This window comes from Pseudorca crassidens, chromosome 7 (assembly GCF_039906515.1).
Source record: "Pseudorca crassidens isolate mPseCra1 chromosome 7, mPseCra1.hap1, whole genome shotgun sequence".
NCBI classification, from domain to species: domain Eukaryota; kingdom Metazoa; phylum Chordata; class Mammalia; order Artiodactyla; family Delphinidae; genus Pseudorca; species Pseudorca crassidens.
The window spans coordinates 103,999,992-104,019,226 of record NC_090302.1 but is presented as its reverse complement, the minus strand read 5'-3'; the positions used below and the strand labels follow the sequence as shown (position 1 = coordinate 104,019,226).

The 19,235-nt window shown below is 37.3% G+C and overlaps 1 protein-coding gene across 2 annotated transcripts in view; it reads right to left on the bottom strand.

Moving 5' to 3' along the window:
- Nucleotides 1-384: 384 nt before the first annotated feature.
- The window catches only part of PPP2R2A (protein phosphatase 2 regulatory subunit Balpha), an 83,896-nt gene continuing 65,045 nt past the window's right edge, over nucleotides 385-19,235 (bottom strand). For both annotated transcript variants that reach the window (XM_067745188.1, XM_067745189.1), the window contains 7 exons: nucleotides 16,822-16,987; nucleotides 10,656-10,768; nucleotides 9,755-9,932; nucleotides 7,571-7,735; nucleotides 6,475-6,644; nucleotides 3,882-3,973; nucleotides 385-1,383 (listed from right to left, as the gene is read on the bottom strand). In XM_067745188.1, the coding sequence (XP_067601289.1) occupies nucleotides 1,104-1,383; nucleotides 3,882-3,973; nucleotides 6,475-6,644; nucleotides 7,571-7,735; nucleotides 9,755-9,932; nucleotides 10,656-10,768; nucleotides 16,822-16,987 (1,164 nt within the window). In that variant the 3' untranslated portion in view covers nucleotides 385-1,103. The remainder of the gene's footprint in view (nucleotides 1,384-3,881; nucleotides 3,974-6,474; nucleotides 6,645-7,570; nucleotides 7,736-9,754; nucleotides 9,933-10,655; nucleotides 10,769-16,821; nucleotides 16,988-19,235) is intronic.

Sequence of the window (19,235 nt, the reverse complement as noted above, 5' to 3'; positions counted from 1 at the left end):
GTATTTAGTAACACAAAAATGAAATTAAGCACTGTAAAGTCTTTAAAAATGAAGTTCTACAAATTTGGTTCCCATTTACAACAGTTTCATTAACAGATAATGAATTAAGTGTAGATACAATGTATCCAATACCCTTATAACTACAGTAAAAAAAAAAAATCTAGTAGCATGTATAGATCATGATATCCTTAGTAATATCAATATATAGTCAAAACATGTTCATACAGAACCAATACCTCTCCTCCATGTAAAAGAACACTTGTTAAAAATAATTAACAAAAATACCCATAAAACAATGGAACCTCATTTCATTTCACTGCACCCAAAGCTATGACACAAAATATTGGCTTAAAGGGGTAGATTAAAAAGAAAAAGAAAACCAGATTCTCCATTCTTTGTCACGTTTATTCAGTAGTAGTTTTTTTTTTTCCTTATTTTCAGTGCCAGACATGGCAAGGAGTGATTACAGCCAACTGTTATTAAAACATTTGTTCGCAACATATACCCCCTTTACCACTGACCCCAAACTGACTCGTTTTGTGTGCTTTCGTTCTTTCCTTTTTTATACCACCACCAAGACTGGGTGGAGGGGCAAGGGTAAGAGAGATGAAGGGGAAGAGTCCAGGAGGCCAGAAGAGGAGGAATGCTACAAGCCACAGTAAGAATGAGCTGTATTTAATTTAAAAAAGGGGGGAGGGGTGTACCCCACAAATGATACAGTAATGAGGATACACAATTAAATCCCATAAGCATGACTGAAGGCTTTCACTTGTGTTTGACGTCATCACAATGGAAGGCATAAAAAGTGGAGTAAATCAATGTTGATACAGTCCAATCTAGTCCATTAGGCAAGATGGTGCAAGAAGTCATTTAAATTAAAAGTGCCCTACCCTTACCTAAATGGCTAGCAGACATGGAGAACACCACAGTGAGGAATCCACAGAGCTTTCTCCATGTAGCTATTAAAAATGTGTTGTCGAATGGCACATTGTCAAACACTGGAAAAGGGGCGCCACAATGGACCTCTCTTTTTTAAGTATGAATGCTAGATTCAACTATCTCAACTAAGCAGGAAGTGGGCTCTTCTGCTAGGAATGCCAACCCTAATTCACTTTGTCTTGAAATATATACAGATTGTTTGTAGTAGCTACAGCAATGATATTTTCCTTGGGGTGCCAGGCTGTATGAAGTATTTTCTTGTTGAAGTCTAGGCTGTCAACGCTTATTTCATCTTTCTTTCGCTTGCCACTTGCACACACTTTGCGTGGCTTCAGAACTGTGCGAGGTTTATTGTTTTCCCGTGATGCTTCTAGGGTTATGTCTCGCTTTGTGTTCCGGTCAAACATTCTGAAGAAATTATTGTAAGATCCAGTCATGACAACACTGTAAAAGTAGACAGAGCACTCAGTCAAATAATGAACATTAGTTTTCAATGGTGAAACCTTGCCTAGTACTCCAAAGAAAGAGCTACTTCAAGCAGATTTGGATTTAAGGAGGGGGCGGCTGACACCAACCCAGGGAACAATCACTGGAATAAACTAGGAATATAGTATTAGTAAACTTGATTTTCTATTAATGACTCCTTTTCATGACTACCAAAACTGTCAGCAAAGTTGAAAGCATCCTCAAGTAAAGCTTGTAAGTAGTACTGAATTATCAGTTGAATATTTTTGCAACTTCAGTCTATGCAACCAACTAGACCAGCCAGCTTCTACCAACCAACAACAAAAAAACCAAAACAATGGTATACAGCTTTCTGTAAGAAACCAATGCTTTATTTTATGATTTACATTATAAGCTATTTATGTCCCCAGGACACTGTCTGGTTCAGACAATAACATCTTATGTATGCTTATAAGAAATCTGCTTCAGAGTATATAAAGAAAGTAGCATATACAACTATTATTAACAGAAAATTGTTTAACCTATAACACTAAATATATTTTAAGCATTTTTTGACAAATATTTTTAATAGTATCATTTTACAGGGGCACCACATTCTTGCCTATTAACCCTAAGACGATTTCTCTGTCAGTCCTACTCGCCATCCATCACGGCTCAACATCTGCTAAGCAGCCCAATGAGCAAAACTTCACATGTTTGAAACCATTAATAAATTACTTACATCCTTCCCACATGGTTTAAATTATTATTGTAAATAAGATTATAGGACACCGGGAACTGTTTAAGGTAATGCTTGAAAACATCTCTGAATACTTACAAATATTATATATTATACAGGGTCACATATTAAATACAAATGATCATGACCTATTCATTAATGTCAATTCTCCCGAAGGACACTTCACAACATTTTAACCAAACTCAGGTCGGTGCATATTCCTGAAGGTAATAAAACTGTATTTCTTTTAAAATAATTTCTGTAGTTTAGACTGGCATCCCCATGTTAGCTGAACTTGTGAGGTTTTAATGGATTAGGGCACCTAGTCTATGCTATTTTAAAAGGTGTTGTTAGCCAGCATTTCTGTGGTATTCTTGCCAAAAATGTGTAACTGGAATCTAAACACGACAGAATATTAGACAACACTCAAATTAAGGAAAATTCTACAAAATAAATTGCCTGTGGTTTTCAAAAAAGCAAGGTCATGAAAGACAAGGGAAGAATGAAGAACTTTTCCAGATTAAAGGAGACTAATGAGATGTGAAAATTAAATGAAACATATACTTTTGGACTGGATACCAGATTTTTTTTCTCTGCTAGAAAGGACATCATTGAGAGAACTCGTGTTATTTATGGGGATCTGTGGATTAGACAGCAGTACTGCATCAATGCAAATTTTTCTGCTTTAGATGCCTATACTGTCATTATATAGGAGAGTCTTTCAAAAAAATTTTTTTTATGTTAAGGGAAATAAACAATTTTTCGTTTAAACACTATGAGGACGAGCTGGCCGTAGCACTGCACCATATCCTGCTCCACCAGTGTCGCCTTCCCTTTCCTGTCTCCTTGACGCCTCGGGTGAGCAGTGGCATTCAGATTCGAAGCCTGCTTGCTCCTACTCCAGGTGTGCTGTGGCCAGCCTACAGGGCCTCATATTATAATCAGATAAAAACAATTTTAAGAATCAGACAAAAGATAAATTATCCAAGTTCTATTATATTCAAAAGCACCATGAACCTGACTCTTATTAAGCTTCAGCAATAAAACTATTGTTGAATACTCATTAATGAGTACCTTGAAAGCAAGTTAATAATTCCAGAATTATGTTTTCTTTTACTATTGTCTGTTCTGTTGGAACATAATAAATAAATACTGACATTTAAAAACGGAATGATTAAGACTTATTTATCCTTCGAAATAATGGTACACATTTTGATGAAGTTGTGGATTATAAAAAGCTTAATTACTCATGGTAATATGGTTAAAATAATACATGGTAATTACCTCTTCTCTTCTATGAGGTATTAATGTAGTACCTGGAAAAACCAGTGTGTAACGCTGCAAATGAAGTATCTACTGCCTAAATATTTCTAAAAACAATTTAATAGCAAAGTAACAACCAAACTGAAATTTCACCATTTTAACCACTGGCATGTCAAAAATGTGATTGATCTGGTTCATAAAAGGTAAAGTTTAAAATTTATATCGTAATATATCTAGAATTTTTGGGGATACTTTCACATTTACTAGTGAAACATAATGTTTAATTTTTATCTGCCAATACTGCTGTAAGATTACTAAATTTATTTCAAGGAAACCCTAGGGAAAATGAAGTTGGTAAATGTAATTTATGTCAGTTTAAAGACAGGTTGGCCGTTAGTAAATGTAGCAACCATACTAGGAGTGAAATAGTAAATTTCTCTCCTCTAATGAAATTCAATTTGAATAAGGGGTTCAGTTCAAATTAAAATCAATTTACCTGTCAGATCCATTCCAACAACATTCAAATTTGTCAAATATGCAGTCATTTTCATATAGTGAACAAAGTTTACTTCTGAGGTATTCATGCACCTGGGGAAAAAATAAATATATATGTATACTTAGCTTACACCTTAAGATCTGCTGCTCTTGAAATTAGAAAATGGTTTAACAAATCTATATATTTTTAAGGCATATACAAACATGTATACATACCTTTTAGTCTCATTAAAACTCAATTCTCAAAACAAACAAACAAAAAAACTCAGTTCTCTGAGAAACAGTAAAGGTATTTTATCCTTTCACAGACATCTGATCCGCCTTCCATGAACACACATTTTCCTCTCATACAATAGAGAAAAATACCCTTCTGGGCATAGCACATGTACTCTTTACAAGCTTGACTGAAATATTTAGGCCAGAAAACATTTAAAACTGGCACAGATAAGAGACTAATTAAAGAATATTATAGCAATATTTGAATTTGCTAACACTTGATTTTCAGCCCATTAATTGTTGATAAAAAACATGCAATACTGTGGCTTTACTTCCTTTTTCACTACCATTTTTGGGGCATAAATAACTGAAGCCTACAATACCTTATTAAGTGCATACGTTATGCATTGCATGACCCTGCCCTAGTTTGGTGATAAATTATATGGTTATTCCAGGTATGTGTTATGGAAATATTTGATATACTTGTTATTACTTATACAATATCCAAAGATAATGAAAATGTAGCTCTGTTTTTTGAAGTATAATTCTATGTTTACTCACTAGTATTTCACAAAGGGATCAACTAGAAAATAAATTAGTTACATAAAAAGTATTCTGAGAAATGATACAATTCTATATTAATATTACTAAATTACAAAGGACAGTTCCAAAGTATTTGTTGTGATCATAAGGAAAAAGAACAAGTTTCTGTCTCACTATTCTTTTTTACTTAAAGGGAACCTTAAAAAGAAGTAATGATAGAAAAGAGTAGGTACATTGGGACTTCCCTGATGGCACAGTGGTTAAGAATCCACCTGCCAATGCAGGGGACACGGGTTCAAGCCCTGGTCCAGGAAGATCCCACATGCTGCGGAGCAACTAAGCCCATGAGCCACAACTACTGAGCCTGCACTCTAGAGCCCACAAGGCACAACTACTGAGCCCACGTGCCACAACTACTGAAGCCCGCACGCCTAGAGCCCATGCTCCGCAACAAGAGAAGCCACCGCAATGAGAAGCCCACGCATCGCAACAAAGAGTAGCCCCCTCTCGCCGCCAACTAGAGAAAACCCACGTGCAGCAACGAAGACCCAATGCAGCCATAAATAAATAAATAAATTTTTTAAAGAGTAGGTACCTTCTCAATGCTTAGAATTCTCTATGAAACAACCTAAAGTCATTTTAACTGTCCATTTCAATTACACATATTCAATAATAGCTGAATCTGCATATGCTACATTTGAGCATGATGTGACTCTACTCCCAATCACTAATCTAGTACAGCATAGGTAGAAAACTGCAAATCAGGTAAAACAGGTAAATCATGATAATTCAGCCAAGTTTTAGAGTGCACATACAGGGTTTCTCACCAAACAATGTAAGAGAATGAAGTTAAGGTTCAGACCAATTATTCTCAGTGGGAATGGGGTGGTGGTGGTGACACTGATGGTGGTGCGGATCACTAGGAGATAGATCAGAATCTCGGCAGTTACACAAATGTAATTTAAAAACAAAGCAGTATTGTATCCCTTTCTTGTTTCAATGTAGCATTTATTTTGAAATTTCAAATACCATTAAGGAGACTCTTAAGTGGTTCATGTTTGTCAAAGAGGATTAAAAAGTTTGAGAAACATCCTTCTAATTTTACTGAGAACATACAATGTAAAGAAGGTACCATTTATAAATTCTGTGTTCCTAAAGCAGTGTTAAATGTTTTCTACACTGCAGCTTAAGGCATAACACAGGTTTCTACTGGCCCCCCAACCCTGTTCCCAGCTGTGCACATCTTCATTCTCTTCTCCAGAAGAAAGGGATCCACGGTAGTGGCTTGGCTGACAAGAAGAGAATCCAAACTGACATCCTACAACAGAAAGGCAGCTCCTAAAGCTGTCTGCTGGGTTCTCACAAGTCCTTCTCCTTTAGGTTAAGACAACAGTTATTAGCCAAAAGGAGAATGCCAGTTCACTTGACTGGGCACACCAAAGTTAAGCTCTAGTTCAACTAGCACGATCCAGACTCCATCCAGGACACCTCGACTAGGACTGACCATTCTCCCCAATCCTCTTCCCCCAGACCTTGATAGAGACCGTAATTCCATCCTCACTTTAAATGTAGATAACAGGGGAAAAAAGTTATTACCGGACCAAATTGGTAGCTTTACACTTTAAAACTGAATACACAAACACAACCTATAAAAATATATATAAATTTAACATAAGCAAAGGCAGTGTACTCATGGATCTCTGAAGGAAAAAGCCTAATGGTGAACACGCACTGCACTGTACTGGGATTAACACATAGTACAAAATCCTTTTCTATGAACACTTAAAAGTAAGTAAACAGGTTATATACTCACTGAAAGAAAAAATTGCAAATACCTGGTATGTTTCCACAGGCCTGTTTTCCATATTTAAGTCCCAAATTTTGACTGACAAATAGTCTCTAGTCATCATATATCGACCACTATGGCTGAATTTTACATCAGAAATTGAAGAGATGATTTCAGAAAAAAAAGACCTGTTACTCGGATCTTCAGGTTCTTCAAACACTAAAAACAAGCAAAATAGGAGGGCTGAGGGCAATTTGTAAATATTCTGGCTTGGACAAAGCATTTACTCAAAACACCATTCATCAACTTCCTAAGAGTGAGCTAAAAATGGCAGAGTAAATAAAGAACCGAAAAACATCTCTCTGGCTGTAAGAACATACCCTCCCTGAGAGTTTCTTAAGAGAATGAGAGTGACTTAGTACTGAAGTTGAAGATGCAAAAGGACGTATGTAGCACAGCACCTTCCAGAGTCATTTGGCTAATTCAGCAGAACCATACCCACTCAAGATGTCTGACTTCAGTGCACCAATCTGAGGTCCTGCATATACCTCACTGACTTTGCCTGTACTGTCACCATGAGAAACACACCATCCTCACCATTCCAACTCATACCCGCATTTTATTTTTTTAGTGGCCTGGTAAAATTATTTTGATAAGCAGCATGTACCAATCTTCATGAGTTTTTAAAATCTTCAACAACTTGAAGATAAGAATAATGCAATCCTTTAATTTTTTTAACCTGGTACTTTTCAAACTTGTTTAAGCCAAAGAAACCTCATCTCAGAAGAAATCTTCCTAGGAAGCTCAAAACATAAAGGAAGAAAGGAAGGGAGGGAACAAAAGAGAGAAGGGAGGCAGGGAAGAAAGGAACTGCTCTACTTGAATACACGACTGGAGAACCCAACTCAAGTTCCCAAGGAATAGCATTCCATTAAAAATACATCCACTGGGACTCAACAGACATGCCCCCAAGACAGCCTTCTATGCTCTTCCAGTAGAATAACCTATAATCCCTCATGTTGAGTCAGACAGCTTACCAAAGGGAACAGGAGGTTTAAGACTTGTAAACCTATGTAAATGTAGTTACCATGTCTGAAGACAAACAGAAAATGTTATCATTTGAAAACAAGATGCAATAAACTTACGTTTAGAATGCCTATCACAGAGGGCGGATGCCCTCATGTCACATAACCGAATAGTTCCTTTACTGCTGCTGTATACAAATGTGTTACAACTGTTTGGATGGAATTCTGCTGCTGTAATCACCTCTGTCAGCTCCTCCATATTGGCAGGCTTGATATCCACAATATCTGGACAGCATTTTATTAAGGAATTTCCACTTAGAAAAAAGGTCAAGCATAATTTTATGTTTTTCAAATCTAAAATTCATTCATAGACTTAAGCACAACTATTAATTCTAAACTGCATATTACTACTTACATGGGTATAAATCCCAGAGGGATCAAAACTCTTAATGCTTGAAAAAAAGTCTGAGACGAAAACACGGGCGAATTTTAAATCACCTTAGCATGTAGAGGTCTTTTTTTTCTGAGTATGATAAGCCATAAGAAAAAGAAGCCATAAGAAAAAGACTGACACACCATCTTCCTAAATATTAAGAACTTAGTGTATACTCCAAACAAAACAAAAGGAAAAATCTGTACGGCGGCAAAAAAGGGAAACTGTTCACACACAAACAATGGAGCTGATTTACTTGATGTCGAAAAGGTGCTTTAAAAACAAAGAAATTCCAATAAGAATATAGGCAAATCCAACGAAAAAATATGGAAAAGAACAAAAGAAATATAAATGGTTGATAAATAAATCTACTCAGGATGAAAGAAGCGAATCAAAACGAGAAGTTTTCACTAACTAGACTGCTAAAGGTATAGGAAAACAGGCTCTTTTATACACTATAAACATACCTCATTTCATTGTGCTTCGCTTTTATTGAGCTTCACAGATACTGCATTTTTTTATAAATTGAAGTTTTGTAGCAACCCTGCATCTAGCAAGTCTATCAGCGCCATTTTTCCAACTGCATTTGCTCACTTTGTGTCTGTCACATTTTGGTTATTATCACAATATTTCAGACTTTTACATTATTATTACATTTGTTATGGTGATCTGTGATCTTTGATGTCACTATTGTAATTGTTTTGGGGTGCCATGAACTGTGCCCACAAGATGGTGAATTTAGTCAATTGTTGAAAGGACAACCAAGGGCTTAGAACATTACATAAACTTAGTTGATAAAGCAGCAGCAAGGTTTGAGGGTACTGACTCCAGTTCTGAAGGGAAGTTCTACTGTGGGTGAAATGCTGTCAAACAGCACTGCAGACTACAGAGAAATCATTCATGAAAGGAAGAGTCAAAACTGACGTGGCAAACTTCAGACAACAACTTCGCTGTTGTCTTATTTCAAAGAAGTTGCCACAGCTCCTCCACCCTTCAGCAGCCACCACTACAGGTATGCCTGTATTGGTAGAGTATGAATAATAGTAGTGTGTTAATTTTTCAAATGATACCTATTTGGAAAGACATACATTAATACCAGTTATAATAACTAACATTTATCAAGAAATTAAAAACAAACATATATACGTTTCTATATTTATATGTATATAGTATATGTGTGTGTATATATCTGATATATCACACACTTGTATATGCACAGAAAAATTTCAGGAGGATAACATAAACAATGAAAATGAGGTTTGGGAAAGTATTTATACTGCCATGCATCATGACTTGTATGAATTTCTTTTTCCAATCTTATTTTTATAATTAAAAACATTTTTTAAGAATAATACTCCAGGGCTTCCCTGGTGGTGCAGTGGTTGAGAGTCTGCCTGCCGATGCAGGGGACACGGGTTTGTGCCCCGGTCCGGGAAGATCCCACATGCCGCGGAGCGGCTGGGCCCATGAGCCATGGCCGCTGAGCCTGCGCGTCCGGAGCCTGTGCTCCGCAACGGGAGAGGCCACAACAGTGAGAGGCCCACGTACTGCAAAAAAAAAAAAAAGAATATACTCCACATATTTGTTTCTGTTACAAGAAACAGCTATTTAAAAAATTTTCTATTTTCATAGGTACAAACAGATGAATTCCTTAAAATTCTAAGAATCTAATTTTTAAATGGATACGTTATACTTTTTATCAAATAACTTCAGCCAGTGTTTAATCACTTAAACACAAAGAAAAAATGGTATAAAATAAGAAGCTACTGTAAAAAGAATCAAAACACACTAAGGAGAGATGAAAATAAATCCAGTATGGGCACAACATGCGTTCTTTACCAAACACCAAAAAAAAGAAACCAAATGGATACTAAAACTCCTGTCTGTAATTTCCAGGTGCCAAAGATTAATCCGCAAATCATCTGCAGATAAATACGTTTCGTAATCACTATTAATAGAAATTGAGTTGATGTGATATGTATGAGCATTGGCAAATATTCGTCGTGGACTGGCCTCAACCATTAGATCCATGGGCCTAAAGACCGGCACCTGTCAACAAGACACATGAAAAACCGTTGATTACAAAATGTTTATTGTTTACAAAAGCACTGAAGGTCCAGAATACTTCATTACTCCAGTTTTTGAGGGAACATAAAACAGTATAATATTACACAGATTTAGTTTTATAAAGCAACTGATGTTTGACTGCTTATTTAAAGTGTTAAAATGGGAAGAAAAATGAAAAATCTGGAAAAATTTACCTTCTTTTACAGAGAGCAGTACTATGAGAATTTGCAGTTTTTCCCAGTTTCAATCTTTTGCTTGAAAGACTTGCAAAGCTAATAAATGTTTATAATTTAAAGTGGCTAAAAAGGAAATTAGCCCAAAGCATCTAATTCTTGGTATTTTTTTAATTGCAACTAAAAGATTTAGTCCATTTCTACTTTTTTTGATCTCCAAAGAAAGTTAACCTTGAAACTTAACCTTCTAACAGCTGACAATCAAACCATGAGAGCAAAAGAGAGTATGGTGGCACAGTATAAAACACAGGCTTGTGCTGAGTCCTGGTTCAGCCCCTGACCACAGTGAAACCTCTCTGTAGATCAGGGTCTGTTTAATATTTGAGTTATTAATGTTCTATCTGGTTACCGAATCTTGGGAAAGAGCAGACTGTAATTATTCCTACTGATGTTCTGCTGACTATCTATAATATATAACAGGAATACAAAATGTAATTCATCAGAATTAGAACCTTTTTTTTAATGTACTTACACGTAGTGTAGTGACTGTAGTAGGATCTCTATACCTTCCATCTTCCTCTTTCAAGTTATACCCTTCTGGTCTTTTGTCCCTTTCACTGATTTTCCATAATTTTATTGTTTTATCTGGGGAGAAAATAAAGAAAGTCCTCAAAAAAAAAGATTAAAACTGATAGAAGAAGAACACTTTAAGATATATTTAAACACACCATTTCGTATCCCAAGAATAAAATCCGTGATCTGACTTAATAGAAAACAAATTTCCTACTACCAGATGAATAAAAACATCCATACACAGAAAAACAGTACAGAAATCGCATATTTATGTTACTGGCACTTGTAAAATTCCATTTGATATTAAAATCAAGTCACAGCCAGGTCCTTATCCTTCAAAAATAATTAAACCTAAAGGGAAAAAATTGTATATTTATGTACATATAAACACATATATGTCTATACATATATACAAACATATACATATATAATGCTTAATATTTAATTTTGCCAGGAGATGGAAATAACCTAAGTGTCCATCATTGGATGAATGGATAAAGAAGATGTGGCACATATATACAATGGAATATTACTCAGCCATAAACAAACGAAATTGAGCTATTTGTAATGAAGTGGATGGACCTAGAGTCTGTCATACAGAGTGAAGTAAGTCATAAAGAGAAAGACAGGGGCCTCCCTGGTGGCGCAGTGGTTGAGAGTCTGCCTGCCGATGCAGGCTCAGTGGCCATGGCTCACGGGCCCAGCCGCTCCGCGGCATGTGGGATCTTCCCAGACCAGGGCACGAACCTGTGTCCCCTGCATCGGCAGGTGGACTCTTAACCACTGTGCCACCAGGGAAGCCCAATAAGCTTTAATTCTGAAGTAAGTTTAGAGTTACAGAGAAGTTGCAGAGTGTTTCCATATACCCTTCACCCAGTTTTTTCTAATGTCAGCATCTTATGCAACCTCAGTACATTTGTTAAAACTAAGAAATTAACATTCTACATTACGATTAACTAAACTCCAGACTTGACTCTGATTTCACCAGGTTTTCCACTAATGCCTCTTTTCTGTTCCAGGATCCAAATAACACTGTATTAGCTGTCAAGCTTCCTTAGTCTCTCTGACTTTACCAATTTCTCAGACCTTCCTTAGTTTTCTTCACCCTGACAGTTCTGAGAAGCAGTGGCGAGGTATTGTGTAGAATGTCCCTGAACTGGGTATGTCTGCTCTTTCCTCATGATCAGACTGGGATCATGGGTTTTTAGGAGCCCAGAGGCGAAGCGAGTGTATACATAGCACCAACGTGACTTTTCCACTGGTGATGTTAGATTTGATCACTTGGTTAAGGCAGTAACTGCCAGGTTTCACTACTTCCCCATTGCCATACTCTATTCTTTGGAAGTGAGTCACTAAGTCCAGTCTACACTTAAAAGGACAATTAAGTTACAGTCCCTGCACGGAGGAATATCTGTCCACATATTATTTGTAATTCTCCTTTGTAACAAGCGTTCCTTCTCCCCACTTATTTATTTATTCAATCAACCATTTATATCACTATGGACTCAAGCACGTTTATTTAATATTATACTTTGTGTTACAATCCTGAAACTACACTTATAAAGGTGTCACATTCTTTTTTTTTTTTTTTTTTTTAACTTTTTTTTTTTTCTTAATTTATTTGTTTATGGCTGTGTTGGGTCTTGGTTGCTGTGCACGGGCTTTCCCTAGTTGCGGCCAGCGGGGGCTACTCTTTGTTGCGGTGCGTGGGTTTCTCATTGCGGTGGCTTCTCTTGTTGAGGAGCATGGGCTCTAGGTGCACGGGCTTCAGTAGTTGTGGCATGTGGACTCAGTAGTTGTGGCTCACGGGCTGTAGAGCGCAGGCTCAGTAGTTGTGGCGCACGGGCTTAGTTGCTCCGCGGCATGTGGGATCTTCCCGGACCAGGGCTCGAACCTGTGACCCCTGCATCCGCAGGCAGATTCTTAACCACTGTGCCACCAGGGAAGTCCAGGTGTCACATTCTTAATGGCCCTTCATAAGCAAATGGGTATAACACAATTTGAAAAAGCAGTGCATAAAGGTACCGTAGAACTCTGTCATAGAGAGGTAGCAGGGACTCCTCCAGCCTGGCCACCCCGCTCTGCCTGGTGCAGAAGAGCATGCTATGCTGCCCCTGTGGGTGCCCTTGGCAGAGATGAAGTGTACACAGAGAAAAACTGCTAAGTTTACTAACTTGTAACCTAGTATTTCATCTGAACCCTCTGTGATCTTGTTTTTCAGTTATATTGCAGTTAAGTTATATGTGTTTTCTGTGTGCTATTTAGTTTATATATATTTATATAATTTAGGTAAAGAATGATATATTTTAGAATATTTAACCTGTCCCCAAATCTGTAATATAAATGAGCCAAGGCCTGAATTCTACATTTTGGGAGAAATTATCACCTAAATATGATAAGGATGACACACACACACCCCCGGGCACATACACGTCCCCATGATTATCTTATGGCCTGTTCAAATTCTTCATCCTTACTAAAGATCCAAATAAATCACGATATACTTATCATTTGAAATAAGACATAATTAGTGTTTGTGGTTCCTAGTAGTGTTATAAGAAGAAAATTCTAAAAAAAAAAAAAAGAAAAATGAAAGAAGATAACTTGGGTAAACAGATTTTTAAAGCAAATTAAACTTCAAAACAAAAATTTTAAAGTGATAAAATTTGTAACTTAAGAGACTTTTTACAACCTTTAATGGCATAAACAAAGGATCCAGAAGTACTACACAATTTTAGTGCAGTGCCTGGGAACAAGGCAGGTCCGGAATTTAAAAGAAATCAAAATTCTTATGCTCTACAGTAGTGACCTTTTTATCTGGAGTTTTTGGTCCACAGTTAGAGGTACATGAGAATAATCAAACTCCATAAAACTGCGTGCAAGATTATGTGAATATACTCATTTTCTGTGAAGGGGATTATTAGATTCCTCAAAGAGAACTGTTGCTTCCAAAAAGTTAAGAACCACTGCTCTGCAGTGTTTCCCTGCACTGTGAACACTGATAACTAAAGAAGTCCACAACCCCAGCACCCCCCTCACCAGAGGGTCAGACCAGGGAGAACCATGCCACCAACTCTCCTCTGTGGGTGTGCAGCTTTTACATAAAATCCAAAAAGCTTCTTAATAATAAGCTGTTAAAACACAACCTGTTTACGAGTGAACTTTGTATTATTCATATATTCAAGGACCCGGGTCAACAGATTAGAGCTGGATGTTTTTGCAATGTAGAGAAACTGAAGAGAATTCAGAGAAAGGCAAAAGAACGCTAAAGAGAAAGAGAAAGAGACCACTTGAAGAAACATTGTGAATAAGTTATAAGAAGGTGACTATTAAGTTATTTAAGTAAAAACAATCTGGGAGGGCTTCCCTGGTGGTGCAGTGGTTGAGAGTCCGCCTGCCGAGGCAGGGGACACGAGTTCGTGCCCCGGTCTGGGAAGATCCCACATGCCATGGAGTAGCTGGGCACGTGCGCCATGGCCACTGAGCCTGCGCGTGCGGAGCCTGTGCTCCGCAATGGGAGAGGCCACAACAGTGAGAGGCCCGCGTACCGCAAAAAAAAAAAAAAAAAGAATAAAGCTTTTCAGATACAGATTTTTAAGTCCTACTCCTCTCATCCTTTTTCCTATCTCACCATACCCAGACACAGCAGTTTGTAAAATGTCCATACTTGTTCTAGCCTTCCACAATGGACTCTACTTTTAGCACAAAAAATACAGCCCCCACCGCCAAATTTGTATTTTACTTAGTATTCATTAACAACAAAAAGACAAAAACCTACAATGCATTGTGTAGTGTCCTTTAAAATAATTTGTATTATTAATCAATGATTTTTCAAATTTACACAGGAATCCTATTTGGGAAACACTGTTGATTCTGTCCACAGAAAAATATTACATAGATTCACATAACCCGACCCAACCACTGCAATTTCCAATGGTTTCTCCTTCCACTGAGCTTTTGTAGGGTTTAGTGTCTAGAAAGGCTCGCCTGGTTAAATGATGCCTTATCTCAAATCACAGAGAAGCACATGGAAACCTGCATGGAAGACACGTGTGGATATAAATAAGAACTGAAAGAGATTTAAGATTTAATCCATAAGTGAACTGAAGTGGGATTTGCTTCCAAATAATACTGAGAAGGAGGGGGAGGAGAAGTACCTGAGAAACAGCTGGTGATGAACTGAGAACTACTGAAGCTGGGTGTTGGGTATATGGGGCTTCATTATTCTGCTTCAGCTTGTACTTTAAAAATTCCCCTCTAGGGCTTCCCTGGTGGCGCAGTGGTTGAGAGTCCGCCTGCTGATGCAGGGGACACGGGTTCGTGCCCTGGTCTGGGAAGATCCCACATGCCACGGAGCAACTAAACCCGTGCGCCACAACTACTGAGCCTGTGAGCCACAACTACTGAGTCCGCGTGTCTACAGCCCGTGCTCTGCAACAAGAGAAGCCACCGTAATGAGAAGCCCGCACACTGCAACGAAGAGTAGCCCCTGCTTGCCGCAACTAGAGAAAGCCCACATACAGCAACGAAGACCCTACGCGGCCAAAAATTAATTAATCAGTTAATTTTTTAAAAAAAGTGAACCGCCAAAATTACTAAGAGCAAACACACTTCCTGGAACATTTACTTCCAAAGAAGAAACTACGTAAATGGTATAATTACATATTATTTGTGTCAAAGAGCAGTATCTGAAGTGCTATTTGAAATAACTTAGTTACCTATGTAAATTAAAACTGAACCAAGATTAGAAGCCAACATGCGACATGAGTAAACATATAACCTCCATCTAGGATGCTCTAAGTTACAAGCTTTAAATCATTATTTCTATTTATTTTTCTTTTAGTAAGAAGAGAGGAGAATGCAATTTATGTGAAAAGAGAGGGGGTAGATGGTACAGATTTCAATGGACTTGTTAGGGAGAGCTTTGACAATCAGAAAAATTGGCATCTAAGAGGAAGCGAACATTTATGTTGTCAGCTAGTGGCATCATTCTGGGGAATGCATTTCCAATAATTGGATACAATGGGTGATAAGGACTAAGGTGGATGAGGGCAGCACTTAATGCTGTCTACCGGGTCACCCCCGAAGTCACTTGAGTTTACATTCTGCAAGTGCTAAAGAATGGTGAGGTCTAGGTGCTAAAATCTGATTTTATTAACACCGAGGGGATGAGAAAATGAGAGGTTTTCCCCAATCCTTGTGCCAGCCTCAAAAAACTTTTAATCTAAATTTTTACAGATTATAGCTACCCAGAACACCTGGACGTAACCCTCAATCACTCTAATGCTTCTCTTTATCCACAGGGATAAACCAGGTCACAACAACTCATATGAAAAAAATTTAGAAGAACAAAAGAAATGACCCACTTCTTAACCTGTCATAAAGGACTTTAAATCCTGGTAGAGTCATTATATAATTCTAACCCTCACTTAATAACGTTTCCTGAACAAACAAAGCAGTATAAGAAGCATCTTCTTACAGCCATAAGGCTCGCTGGGAAGAAGGCAATGAGTCAACTCCGGTTTGTGTCCTTCTTGGATGGGGATCAAGTAAGAAGAGCGTTCTCCTAGAGAGTATCCTGGAATGGGGGCCGTCCTTTGACAGAGTGTTTTGTATTTACAGTTTGAAATACTCTTTGGAGAGTTAGGCACACTTAAAAAGGAAGAGGAAACGCAATTAATATTTACTGAGCACTCACTATGGACACTAGGAGTCACCACATCTGCTCCTCACAGCCGTACTGTAACACAGATATTACCATCTCCAGTTTGCAGATGAGAGAAACTTGATTCAGTGTTAGTAACCTGCCCAAGGCGACTAAGCCAAGAAGTGGCAGAAACAGGATCTGACCCAAACCGAATGGTAAAGCTCATTCTTCTCACTACAAACTGTGTGGACTAAAAGAAGTGGACGCCTGAGGATCTCTTTCATAGAATTTAAAAACTAAAAGACAATAAAAAAGGGAAGACAAAAAAGAAGAGTTTACATTCTATATAGGGAAAAAATATTTCCAAATGTCTATTTGCGGAGATCTCTTAACAACTACTCCTCTTTGAAAAGGGAAAAGCATCCTACAGGCTTATGTGTACATACTGGGCATATGAAAAGAAAAAATTTACACTTACCATTGGTAGACAATAAAAACTGAGCAGCATTTTTCTGGGGTAACCACCTAATTTTGTTGATCTTTTCTTCTATTTCTAAACTTTTCAAGTAGTCAAACTCTGGTTCATGGCTCTGAAAGGTGCTGTAAACATTATATTCTCCTCTGCTATGAGACTGGATTTTGTTCTAAAATGGAAACAAAAATATTTGGACCAGTTGAGAAATATTTCAAATTAATCAAACATATATATCAATTCCAACAGACCCTGAATCTTATATACATTATATTGTTTTTTATATTTAAAGGCTTTCAAGGAATAAATACAAATGCTTAAAAGAAAAAAAAGGAAAAGCTAAATAAAGCCTAATAATTAGGCCCAATTCATGAGGAAAAGTGTTATTAAAATACAGATCATTTTGCTGCTTACTTTACCTTTGTATATGACATAGTACAGAGGACTACTGAGCATACATGACAAAAAGTAAAGATTAAATAAGAAAAGCTCATCAGGAACAGCTGGCTGAGGCACACCTTCTTTCTCTGCCCACTGTTTTAAGGATCAATTCTCTATCTGTTACTTAACATGATGTATTGTCCTCTTCCTTTCCCTTTCTCATGCCTGCCTTTAGGTCAATTCACTGCTGAAAAACTCTTTAAGAGAAGAGCTCTCATAAATGCAACAGCACATCTGACCCCGACCCCCCCACACCCAAGACCAGAGTTACAGGGCTCTATTACCCACTGAGCCCACATTCAGCAATACCCAGCAGGCCTCACCCCATCAACAACTGCGTACCCTCCTTGAATTATCTTTCTTATATTATGAGCCTAGCACGCACCAACGATTTATTTCACTTAGTATCAGTGTGAGTGAATATAATTTAAGCTATTGGATAAAGAGACTACCTGTGAACTTCTTCAGTTAACACTACCTTAGCAAAAATGAGAATTATAACCATGTTCAGAATTTTACCTTTTAATCCATCATCACATAATCAAAAACCTTTCCACCAAAAACATTAAATGTCTAGTTCAAAAAACCAATGGAAAAATAGTTTAAAAGATATTATTTATAATGAACTGTTTTAAGTAAAAGTGAATTAGCAAATGAAACGTTTAAGATTACTTGATAATAAGAATGACCTGTTAGTCACTATTATTATTTCTCCTTATAAAAAGAAAACTTTATTGAATCATCATCTTGGAAGTGTATGTTTTGGGTTGTTTTTTTCCAGTAGCTTGATTATCTGGATCGATCATTCATGGTTACAGTTGTATGTGGGTCCTCTGACAGTAGTATCAATTATTACTGAGTGGGTTTGCCAATACTGAGAATGCAGAGCATACCACAGAACATAATCCACACTGGGGATATGGAAAGGGTAAAAATCAAACTCAGAACCTTGGTCTCATTACCATACTCTTACACCAAATCTGATAACCTAACCCATTTAATATGTACATGCTAATATCTCACCAGAAGAAATTCTGTAAGTCTTCCATTGAAAGTTACTCAGTCTCTAAACGTTTGTCATGTTACTCTCCAAAAAAAGCTACAATATAATGCAGTGTTTTTAACTTAAGCTAGAGACTACAGTACTACGTACACTAGGTCCCAGAGGTACAGAGAAATTTAATAACACAGAATCTCTAATTTCTTGTAACTTGTGTGTGTGAAACTTTAGTCAAAAGTAGAAACTAAGGTCCATATAATTCAGGTAAGCAAAACAAAGAGCCAAGGTAAGCAAGGCCAAGGTATATGCAGAAACTAGGTTTATCAGGGTCTGTATTTGATGATAAGGAAAAGAAAAGCACAACCATATAAAAATATTTTCTACAACAGAAAAATAACATCATCCTTAAGACTCAGGAATAACCAAATGGGTCTAAACATGATCTATTACATGATTCAGAAACAAAATCATTGGAGGTGTTTGGCCGTCTCAATGGATTGCAAGAAGCACTGTTTCTTTCCGACAGGAAAAAATAAAAAATAAAAAAAATATATATATATATATACACGTATATATATATACACACACACACCACACAAGGAGAAAGTTACAGCTGACAAGTTAAAGATACATGACGCATGTGCACTCTCTCCTGAAACTATGCTAAAATTACAGTGAATTTTTAAAGACAATGGATAAGAACAAAAAATAACAGGAGAGATGACAGCAGCAGTAACAAATGAAAGATGTCATAAAACAGATGCCATAAAACAATGACTGACTTAACGAACTGCAGAGCCGGACCCTAGCAGACAGTGGGATTTTCCCTAAAACGTGGGGAGGGATGTTTACATTATAATGGTTACGACAGCACTGTTCTCTGCATGAACTAAGTACACTGAGCAAACAAAAAAAAGGAACATAATCCCATGTCCTCCAACACTGTGCCACTCGAACAAGAATGCATCAAAGTCAAAGA